Source organism: Branchiostoma belcheri, unplaced genomic scaffold (genome assembly GCF_001625305.1).
Source record: "Branchiostoma belcheri isolate BF01 breed outbred unplaced genomic scaffold, Haploidv18h27 scaffold80, whole genome shotgun sequence".
In the NCBI taxonomy this organism is placed as follows: domain Eukaryota; kingdom Metazoa; phylum Chordata; class Leptocardii; order Amphioxiformes; family Branchiostomatidae; genus Branchiostoma; species Branchiostoma belcheri.
The window spans coordinates 372,433-384,342 of record NW_017804465.1 but is presented as its reverse complement, the minus strand read 5'-3'; the positions used below and the strand labels follow the sequence as shown (position 1 = coordinate 384,342).

The following is an 11,910-nucleotide window of genomic DNA, read 5'->3' as shown; positions in this document are numbered from 1 at the left end:
TAGTCTTCCGATGACCCCAATTGACCTCCCTCTGCAGATAACATGCGCCATCTTGGAAAAATACGAAACGCATTTTCGAGCCAAATTTCTTGAATTATGCTCATGAAAAACGGAAGCTATGCACATATCTACGCATTTCAAGGAATCGAGAACCAAATATGGATATTCTTAAGTTTTTTTGTAAAGATAATTGCCGTAATCTTCGCCGAGCGGCCGAGTCCATTGAAAGCTCCATGCGGCACGCACGGCACTGGTGTTGGGGAAAACGCAGATATCAAAGACACCCGCGACCGCAGAAACTTCGTGTCAAAAGCCAGTTTTCCTTTATTTCATACACATATGGAGTTTAATTTTCAGTTCACATTTTAGTATAAATGTAGCGATCGGAAAATTATCACAAGGCTCATAACGGTCGTAGCCCGAGGTGGGGTGGTGTTACGGCCGTGGTGCTTAGCGGGTTACGGCCAGCCGCGACCGCTATCGGCGGTGTTGACATGCCGGCGGGACCGGAATGGGGTGACCGCTGACCGCGTTGAACAGTGACCGCTATAGACACGATTCTTAATGCTTACGTCAATGGGAAAAATTCAAGGGACCGGCAAAAACTGACCGCTATGGCCGAGTGACCACTATACAAAGGTGACCGCTAGTACAGGTTTGACTGTACTCAATTAAGTTATTTTTGTATCATACAATTTGAGAGAGAGTGGCTTGTTACTAAATAAGATTGCAAATATGCAAGTATAAATAAGAATTTGAATGGTGTGGTAACTGTGTGGCCCTGTCCTTGGTTCTGAACACTGTCACAACAAGTGTTATTAGCTGATATTTATCGTTACAAACACCTTTAAGAAAGTCACAGTTTTGAATATAACTATTTCTCTATTTGATAGTCTTAAAAGATAACTGGAAGTAACCTATTAATTAGAAATGCACAGTCAAAGCTATTTCTAGGGTAATATAGTACTAAAATCACAATTCAAAAATAAGAAATCAACATTAAGTTCAAATCACATTACATAGCTAGCTGAACGTAAAATTGGAAAACAAAAAAGCTATACTAGTACTTGGAAGTTGTCATTCTTTACATTTTCTTGTCTTTTTGCAACAAAAATTGCATGTACATGTTTGCAGAAAATGATAGCATTTTGATCGTAACGTCGAGACGTTATTGTGGTTTTCACTCAGAGCTAGAACGAATATGATGGTATGATTTCCTATACAAGTGATAAGACATGTTTTGAAACCAGGAAAAAAAGTTGTTAGTCTTTATTGAGAATTGGGCCTGTCCTTGGTGCTAAACGCCATCACAACAAGTGTTAGTAGCTGATATTTATCATTACAAACACATGTAACAAAATAAAACTAAAAGTCTGCAAGTATGAGTAATAAATGATACATGTATGAACTTGGTGCAGTAACTGTGGCTAAACACTGGCCCTGTCCTTGGTGCTGAACGCTATCACTACAAGTGTTAGTAGCTGATATGCATTGTTACAAACACATTTAAATTGAGAATTGGCAGCCAAAAATCTACTTCAGTGTGCTAAAGATCAAAACACCTTCCAGCCCACCTGTTGTAGTTTTTGTCCTCCAGCCTGTCCAAAGGCTTTTGAAACACCGCTCTGGAAAAGGTCAAGATCACCATCTGTTGTGTTCACAAGGACATCAGCCTGGAGAAGAATGGTCAAGCAATGTTTTTTTTTGTAATTTCACTGGTTCATGAAGCCAACCTACCTCTTCTTGCAAGAGCATAATGAAGAATAAGGCCACACCAATTTAATTTGTTGGTTCTCAGATTTTTTCAGAAAAAATATGAAGCGACAGGGCGAAAAAAAATAAAATCAAAACAGGTCTAGGCATCCTATTATAGGCTTAAATATGAAATGAGCCATGAAGTCAACACAAAAGGCTGGGTAAAAATTTAAACATTGAATTTTGAACTTTTAATCACACCACTGCAATGATGAATGGGAAAACTGTAACAACTAGGAAGAAAAGGACTTTCCTCAACTGTTGGGGGGCAAAACATGAGCATTTTTCAGTTGATTCAGGACCAGAATCAAATTTTTTTTTTTTTGCAAATCAGAAAAAACGAAGAGGCGAATCCGAGAACCAACAAATTAAATTGGTGTGGCCTAAGGGCCAGATCACCATATTTTTTGTACGTGTAGCATTTACTTGAATTGAAACATAATTTTTTTGTTATGAAATTTTTGGCTTCACCTCCTCAGCAGTGATGTCCCCTTTCTTCAGCTGAATAGTGATTCCCTCTGGAGTGGTTAAAGTGTTGCTGGGCCTGAGAGGGGACAGAGGTCTTGATTGATTGCATGCACATTTGTGACATTGACCCAAAACTCTTAGTATTCTTACTACACCTTAGAATGGAGCAGACTACCATCATCATACCAGGGTGACATTGCTCTTGTTGAGGAACCCCTCTCTTGAATGACTTAAATGAGTTTTGTCTTATATGTACTGAAGGCATCAGTCTTTTTCAGATATATTTTTGTGAAGCAAACAACTGACAGAGTACAGTCAGGGTTGTTGTTGAAGAATGCTGTGACAGATGCTACAATACAATGGCATGTGACTAAGAGACTAAGGCCCTTTTCCCACTAGGATAAAATTGTCCAGATTGAGCCAAATAGATATTCTTTGATCCAGCTTTGATCTCAAGGATCAAAGTAAGTCTATTCGGTTCGATCCAGACAATTTTATTCTTAGTGGGAAAAGCCTAATAGTAAACTGGTGTGGGCGAGGGGGGGTCCATCTCACCTCATCTGGAACCCCAGGTGTGGCACCTTCTCTGGTCCCTCCTGCAGCTCTGGTAGGTGCACCTGGCTTTCCCCCACCACAATCACACATTTCACTTCCATCTGTATTACCTTCAGGAGTAAGTTCCCCGTTCCTTCTGTGAAGAACTTGTGCATTCCTGAATAAGAGCATGGGTACATGTAATACAACACTCATCTCATTCAAGTGTTGTCTGCTGCATGTTACATTTGCACATGTATTCTTGGAAATTAGCAATAGCAATAGCACACTTTCACAAGCTTCAAGAAACCATGAAATAGAGAAAAAACAGACAAAAAATACATTTCGATGAAGCAAAATTTCAAACATAAGAGAAAAGAGAGAGAGCTGACCTGGCTTTGTGATGGTCATGGTGTCTGTTGCAACATCGTCTATGAGAAACTGCAGTTGCTTCATAGCACTCTGTATGCCATCCTTGTTCCCCCTCACAGACAGCTTCCCCTGGTCTATTGTGATCTGTACCTGTTGTCCTGCATGATTTCTCTCAACATTTGTGACAGCTGCTTTGCGGTAACAATCCAGGAATGTTGCTGTTCCCTCAGCAACCTCCATACTGACAGTAATGATAGTGTTTTGGGCGATGTAACTTTCAATGTCATTAGATGCAGTGGCAACCTTCTCCGGAGGTCCAACCACCCACACCTTGCCCTTTGCAACATGGATGTCAACTGACAGCCTTTGTCGAACGTCTGTCAAGTGTGAAGCAAAATCTGGCTTAGTCAGCAGATCACGACTTTCCTCTGCAACAGCCACAGAAGATTCTGAAACAACTTGCTGCAGCAAGTATTTTGCCACATTTACCTCTGAATCCTGATGAGCTAAAAGAGTCATTTCTTCATCCTCCATATCAAAGGCCGCTTTGATGTCATTCTTCTTTAAACTGTCTTCTAGATGCTTCCTTCCTTTGTCTGACTTCAAGTAGCACAGTTTTCCTCGTGACAGGGAGACCCTTTCTTCAGCTAAGTTGTTGGTTGTTTCAAATAAGTCAATCTTGGCATTTTGTACCAAAGCTCGCTGACCCTTGAAGCCCACACTCTGGTTGTCTACGTCAAACTTGATCTCCACATCTCGATGCTTTCCTTGAAACTTGTTGAGTTCCAGAACCTTCAGCTTGGCTGCTTTCATGTTGGTGATGTTATCAGTCACAATGGTGGCTTCCCACTTCAGTAGCTCCTCTGTCTCTTCAATGACAGTCTTGCAGACGAGCTTTGCCCTGGATACGGCTTCTGCTGTCCCAATCAGAGTAACCACTCCCCCTCCTTCTTCATCAGCACATTGGACCCAAAGATCATTCTCCTCTGATGCAACGTTACTCACCTTTTCAGACACTTTTTCAAATCTGTCCTTGGCACGTTGCCAGATGTTGCTTGTCACATGGATTCCCATTGCCTGAAACTGTGTGAAAAACTTTTCCACACAACTGCGACTCTTGTCTTCCCAGTACTTTGCTAACTTCCGAATACCTTTCATCTCGGGAGTCAGTGTCGGTGAGATTGTTACTACGTGTGTGACCGTCATATCCACTTCAGCATGAACTTCTGCTAACATCCTTGTAAGCTGCTCAACACACCTTGGCATGGCAAAGGCAAATGAAATCAACTCAGGCTTGATCTTTATGTTGATGGGTTGAGGCATGTTGAATGCTCCTGGAGCATCGTCATCCACCACTTCAACAAGGCATTCGTAGTAAGGTTTGACACTTACTGATGTGTTGTGTAGAATGTGTGATGACTTCTGATGAACCCTGTTTACAGCTGTAGGAAAAGCAAAGGTAGTGTAATCCCTAAGTTATCCTTGGGAAGTAAGAAGCAAACAGATATCATTATTATTTTCAGATGAATCAGCTTGGATTTGGTAAAGCCTTTGTGTAATACACAAACCTAACCAAAGCCAATACATGTACAATGTATGTGTTGCCATTGATTAATCAATTGAAGATTAAATCTTCAATCTTATCTTATTTTACTCACAATTGGGATAAGCATGGCCAACCAGGGCATGTCTGGACCACTTCAGAATAGGCAAAGCCTTCCAGTCTGTTTTACTACTTGAGTCATCATGGACTTCATCTAGCATCTAACTGGCTATACTTACTAATGCATGTTAAAGCAAAAAAAAAAGGAGAAAGAAAAGTTTGCATACTTTTTGTAGCATCAAACTGGACAACAGCAGTTCCAGTGGAGGAGTCCATCTTGATGTCTGAGATAGGTCCTCCACCGCTCCTTGTCTCACTGTCAAAGTACAACTCCAGCAGGTCTCTGGACACAGTGTCTGGCAGGTCTGTTACGATGATGCCATCTGGGACGGGGACTCTCTCCAAGATAACTTGCTGTCCCTCCAATGGCCTGAACTGTGCCTTGGCTACCATCCCCTCAAAGTCTTGAAGATGACATGGATGAAATTCTTTTACATAATTGCTTTTACTACAGTAACAATAATGGATTTTGATTTGAAATGCAAAATGTGTTCTGTGATGTGTCATGTGGGGTGCCCTTTATGCTCCAATGACAACTAAGTCGTAACAACTTGTTCTTTTAAATCTTTACATGTAGTGTAAAGAATTACCCAGAGCTGACTGGTTTCTCTAACTGTGATCAAACTTTATCAAGTTGGAAGAAATAAAAGAATGTGTGCTGTTACACATTAGCAAACAACATCGTGGGGTCGTATGGCACAACGGCAGCGTGCGCGACTTGGAATCAAGAGGTCCCGGGTTCGAGTCCTGACATGCCACCAATCTTGTGCCCTTGGGAAAGGCACACCCCACTAGACTCAAGTTAAAATGAGTATTGTCTGTCCAGTATTCGTTTCTATGTGTGGGACACAACACCAGCAACAGCTGCCTCTGCCCTGCGTGTATTGCACTGTTGCAATTTCAATAAATCAAATCAAATCAAATCAAACAAGCGTGCAAACTTACTGGAAATGTTGTTGCATGTGACCAGGGCAACTCCAGGCTGTGTACCGTACTCTACTGTGATTACTTCATCAATGCCAACATGTTCCAGGTAAAGTTGGAGGGCCTCTTCACTTGTGCCTTCCCTGAATCCCTGTATTATGTGCACAGAAAAAAAGGTAATCATCAGCCATAAATACGCCATTTCATTTTATTTTGAAACGTATGTGCCACAACCTACATATACATGTAGGTTGTGGTAGACCAAGGAAGTGGCTGGGGCGATTTTTGTGCAAATCGGAAAAAAATGAAGAGGCAAATCCAAGAACCAACAAATTAAATTGGTATGTACTAATGCAATAAATTGACAAGTGCAAAGCAACAAGACAAAAATCACTGCAGCTGTACCTTGACTAGAAGATGAGTGAAGTCTGGCCAAATCTCCTTCAGTTTGAGAATGGTTTCGTTAAGACGATGGTCTCGACGCAGAACCTGCCAAGCAACTGTGAACACATCAAATCAAAAGATGTGTAAGGAATGTGTAATGCCATTCTTTTTAGTTTATAACACAAATTAGACCTTTGGTATGACACTGGGAAAAGAAATAGAAGCAGACCTAACTGGAGAAGAACAGTGTCAGATGACCTATTGTCTATGGGACTGTCCTGGCGATCAGTGAAGAGGGTGGCCAAGGACAGACCCAAACGGAAAGGAAAAGTATCAGTCTTATGTCTCGCAAGGGATGAAGAGGATAAGTAAGTACATGTATGTCATTGAAGCCATACGCTTTTTTGGGTTCAAGCATTTAGGTCAGGATAACAGTTAGGATACTTAAATGCATGCCAGCCTTATCTTAAGCCAGAACTATGGAAGATTTGCCTTAAAAGTTGTGAGCTGGAAGGATGTTAATACACAGTGACCACTTTCTTCGTCTTCTCAAACACTTCTAAAAGCTCAGTTTTATTCATGTGTGAGAAGATAACAGTTTCCTACCTGTGGGATCCTTGAAGACAATGAAGATTGTCTTGTCACTGACTTCCATATTCTGGATGTCTCCTCCTCCAGACCTTTTCTTGTCCTCAAAGTACAGCCTCAACATTTCCTCGTTTGGGGAGGACATGAAGCCTGAAACTTGGATGGTGATGTTGTTGGAGGCTTCCCAGTCCAGCAGATTCTGTGTCTCTCTGATGAAAGTGTCGCAGACAAGCTTTGCCCTGGAGACAGCTTCTGTTGTTCCGATGAGAGTAACTACTCCTCCCCCTGAATAGTCATCATCAGAACACTGGACCCAAATATCATCACCAATATTTTCCGACACTTTTTCAAATCTGTCCTTAGCGCGTCGCCATATGAGAATCGCCACAGGGACCTTCATTATCTGAAACTGTGTGAAAAACTGTTCCACATGACTTCGACTCTTGTCTTCCCAGTACCTTGCTAGCTTCCGAATACCTTTCATGGTGGGCGTCAGTGTCGGTGAGATTGCTACTACATCTGTCACTGTCATATCTACTTCTGCATTAACTTCTGCTAACTTCTTTGTCAGCTGCTCCACATACTTTGGCATGGCAAAGGTAAACGGAATCAACTCAGGCCTGATCTTTATGTTGATGGGTTGAGGCATGTTGAATGCTCCTGGAACATCGTCATCCACCACTTCAACAAGGCATTCATAGTAAGGTTTGACACTTACTGGTGTGTTGTGTAGAATGTGTGGGAACTTCTGGTGGACCCTGTTCACAGCTGTAAGAAGGCAGAGACAGTGGGTGAGTCTGTGTGCTTCAACAACACTAAATGCTTAATAGTAATCCCTAGCAAATCATTGATTGGGGAACAACGAGCAAACAAAATGATATCATTTCAAATGAAACACTTTGGATTTGGTAAAGCTATGTGTCTAATACATAAACCTAACCACAGCCCTTCTTTAATCTTAAGATGAAATCCTAAATCTGTTAGAAGTGTATCTTAACTTGACAGTTGTAACTTTTATCATGATCATATTCTATCAATACTGCATTTCCTCAATAACATCTGTTATTGAGTGTAATTTAGACTTTGGTAGTTTGAGCTATTCACTGATTTTGTGTACCACATACTGATGAGCTTTGCAGTTTATTCTTTATTTTGTCAAACATCCATTGGCTTTTGCTTACTAAAATTTAAAGCAGGATATAGAAAAAAGAACTGAACAAAATTAAGCATACTGTTTGCATCGTCAAACTGGACAACAGCAGTTCCAGTGGAGGAGTCCATCTTGATGTCTGAGATAGGTCCTCCACCACTCCTTGTCTCACTGTCAAAGTACAACTCCAGCAGATCTCTGGACACAGTGTCTGGCAGGTCTGTTACGATGATGCCATCTGGGACGGGGACTCTCTCCAAGGTAAGGTGCTGTCCCTCCAGTGGCCTGAACTGTGCCTTGGCTGCCATCATCTCAAAGTCTTAAAGTTGAAATGGTTGAATTATTTTTTTTACATTTTTTTAAATGAAAAATTATGTATTCTGCATCAAGTGTTGTACAGACTTTGTTTAATGAAATAATCATTGCGAAATGTGTTCTGTAATTACACAAGGTGTGGTGCACAATACCTGTCCCGCAATTTGCTGCCTGTGGTCCATGTGTGCTGTTTTGCTGCAGTACAAATTGAGTCAGATCACAACTGATCTCTGCCATATTGTGTTGTTTTTGAAATTGTGTACAATGTGACATATCAGAATCATAAAACTCGTGATATCAATTACTATGTTTGTGCCAATGATGATTAGCTGTACTTTAGTATAAGGATTAAAGCTAAAGTCTTTACTTAAATTTGCTAACTGTGATCAAACTAGCCATTTGATAGTAGATGCCGTAGAGCTGATGTGATGGAAATAAGGAATAAACTATGGTCAATATTGAAGAGGACATAAAGTACACTGACATATAAACGTAGAAACACTTACAAGAAATCTTGTTGAGGGTGACCAGGGCAACTCCAGGCTGTGTGCTGTAGTCTACTGTCATCACTTCATCATCGCTGATGTTTTCCAGGTAAAGGCTAAGAATCTCTTTGGTTGTGCTTTCCTTGAGTCCCTGTTAGGTGCACAGAAAGAAAATTAAATAATCATCATCAACTCTTTTAATTATTTGTTCCATTTTGAGACAAACTTTGTGCCGCACCCTGTTTTTATGACCAGACAAGTCGTAGTAGACCATTGAAGAAAACCTTGGATCATCTAAGCATGTGTCAAGTGTGGACCCACTGGACAGAGCCACCTCAGGAATAGCCTGGTATCCAGTCTATCACAGTTGACACGGGTTCTCTTTGGGGCTGTTCCCAGTCGGACTCAGCTAGGATCCCTGGTAGGTTTTGCATAACGGGAGTTAAATTTATAAAGCCTATGATAGGCGAAACTCTATCACAGGTGTCTAAGAGTCCCGAAGATTGCCCCAACTACGATACACTAGTAGCTGGATACCAGGCTACCTCAGGAAACAATTGACTGCCATTGATTTGTGTCTGTGGGCACCCCCACAGCAGTACATGTACATGTATAATCAAACAAGGGATACTAGTACAGTCCATAATGCGACAAATTTAATAATGCAGAGCAACAAGATAAAAACCAGTGTTACGGTACCTTGACCAGAAGATGAGTGTTGTCCAGTGCTCTGGGGTGCTGAACCTCATTCAGTTTGAGAGTGGTTCCCTCAAGGCGATGGTCTCGACGCAGAACATGCCAAGCAACTATGAACACATCAAAAGAAGATAATTGTGGACAAAGTGTAGGAAACATACCATATTACCCTTAGATCATAACAGAAATTAGAGTTACAATTTGGTATGACATTGGAGCTATAATCTATTCTAAAGTTCAAGCATACTGCTCATCATTCCAATGTTGCATTACAGCTATTATCTTAAGCCAGACCTATATAATTATATTAAAAATAACAGTTTCCTACCTGTAGGATTCTTGAAGACAATAAAGACTTTCTTGTCTCTGACTTGGATCTCCTGGATGTCTCCTCCCCCAGACCTTTTCTTGTTCTCAAAGTACAGCCTCAGCATTTCTTCATTTGGGCACTGCCTTGACAGGAATCCTGACACTTGGATGGTGATGTTGTTGGAGGCTTCCCAGTCCAGTAGATTCTCTGTCTCTCTGATGAAAGTGTTGCAGACGAGCTTTGCCCTGGAGACAGCTTCTGTTGTTCCAATCAGAGTAACCACTCCTCCTCCTAAATCGTCATCATCAAAACACAGGACCCAAATATCATCCCCCTTTGACGGAAAGTTACTCACCTTTTCAAACGCTTTTTCAAATCTGTCCTTGGTGCGTCGCCAGATTTGAGTTGCCACAGGGATCTTTGTTGCCCGAAACTGTGTGAAAACCTTTTCCACACAATTTTGACTCTGGTCTTCCCAGTGCTTCGCTAACTTCCGAATACCTTTCATCTCGGGAGTCAGTGTCGGTGAGATTTTTACTTCATCTGTGACTGTCATATCTACTTCTGCATTAACTTCTGCTAACTTCTTTGTCAGCTGCTCCACATACTTTGGCATGGTAAAGGCAAACGGAATCAACTTAGGCCTGATCTTTATGCTGATGGGTTGAGGCATTTTGAATGCTCCTGGAGCATCGTCATCCACCACTTCAACAAGGCCTTCGTAGTAAGGTTTGACACTTACTGGTGTGTTGTGTAGAATGTGTGGGGATGTCTGATGAACCCTGTTTACAGCTGTAAGAAAAGCAAAATAAGGTAGTAAGTTACTAAGGACTTAGTTATCCCTAGGTAATTCTTGGGAAACAAGGTGAAAACAAACAGATATCATTAAAGTTTTCAAACGGAACAGCTTGGATTTGGGAAATATTGTCTGAATACATAAACCACAGCCAACATGTAATGTTACTATCATTGGTGAAAAGATTAAATCCTATATCTGTTACACGTACATCTAAATATCTACAAGCCATTGGTTAGCCACTGATTTGTGTACTACAGAGTTTTAATGACTTACAGTAGATATTTACAGTCATTGACTTTGTCTAACATTCAGTGACTACTGTATTACATTCACTAGTAATAGATAGTAACTGCTACCGGAGATTACTTCAGACCCACTGGTGACTTCACACACTACAAACGAAGAAGTTAAGCAGCGAGTCAAGTCACTGGCAGGCCCTCTCCCCAGTTTCCTGTCACTGGTAAAGAAGAGGAAGCTGCAGTGGTTCGGTCACGTAACCAGAGCAAAGGGCACCCTAGCTCACACTACACTGCAAGGGAAGGCGGAGGGTGGACGACTGAGGGGGCGCCCTCGAAGGACCTGGATTAGTGACCTGAAGGAATGGACAGGACATCCCCTGAGTCACCTGACAAGTCTGGCTGAGAACCGCCCTGGGTGGATCATTAGTCTTGTGGACAGTTTAGTTGCCCCGACGGCAGGACAGACTGCTATGGGACCGGTGAGGTGAGGAGGAGTAATAGATAGATATAGAAAAAAAGAAACAAAAGATTGCATACTGTTTGCATCATCAAACTGGACAACAGCAGTTCCAGTGGAGGAGTCCATCTTGATGTCTGAGATAGGTCCTCCACCGCTCCTTGTCTCACTGTCAAAGTACAACTCCAGCAGGTCTCTGGACACAGTGTCTGGCAGGTCTGTTACGATGATGCCATCTGGGACGGGGACTCTCTCCAAGATAACTTGCTGTCCCTCCAGTGGTGTGTACTCTGCCTTGGTTGTTATCTGCTCAAAATCTTGAAGTCAAAAGGGATAAAATAAGTTCTTTTACATGTATTTTTATACTGCATTATTTATCAAGGGTTATGCAGACTTTGTTTTGAAATGTGAAATGTGAAATGTGTTCTGTAATGTGTAATGTGCGTGTTCACAATACTCACCAATTTGGTTTCTTGAATTGTGTTGTTGCAATAATAATTAAAACAGATCACATTCAGTATCTTCATCATAATGCTATGGTGTTACTGAATAATCATCTAGATTTTTATACTGGCATAGCAGAATGGTAAAAGCTACATTTTTGTATCATTATCATTGTACATTGTTCCAATGATCACAACTTTTCCTCTAGTAATATTGATTCTTAGAATTATCTAGAGTTGATCAAGGTTTGAAAGGTAACTGTAATCAAACAAGTCATTCCACTAATCTCCAAGCAGATCTTTTGGTGGGGGTAAGACAGTATCAAAT

General features: G+C 41.3%; 1 protein-coding gene across 1 annotated transcript in view; it reads right to left on the bottom strand.

The window, feature by feature from the left end:
• LOC109486503 (poly [ADP-ribose] polymerase 14-like) overlaps window positions 1-11,910 on the bottom strand; it is a 29,611-nt gene that overhangs the window by 9,618 nt on the left and 8,083 nt on the right. The window contains 13 exon segments of the mRNA XM_019790340.1: window positions 1,575-1,673; window positions 2,227-2,299; window positions 2,779-2,935; window positions 3,150-4,571; window positions 4,960-5,196; window positions 5,738-5,867; window positions 6,122-6,216; window positions 6,707-7,456; window positions 7,921-8,157; window positions 8,660-8,789; window positions 9,338-9,444; window positions 9,663-10,436; window positions 11,220-11,456. Of these exon segments, the coding sequence (XP_019645899.1) occupies window positions 1,575-1,673; window positions 2,227-2,299; window positions 2,779-2,935; window positions 3,150-4,571; window positions 4,960-5,196; window positions 5,738-5,867; window positions 6,122-6,216; window positions 6,707-7,456; window positions 7,921-8,157; window positions 8,660-8,789; window positions 9,338-9,444; window positions 9,663-10,436; window positions 11,220-11,456 (4,448 nt within the window).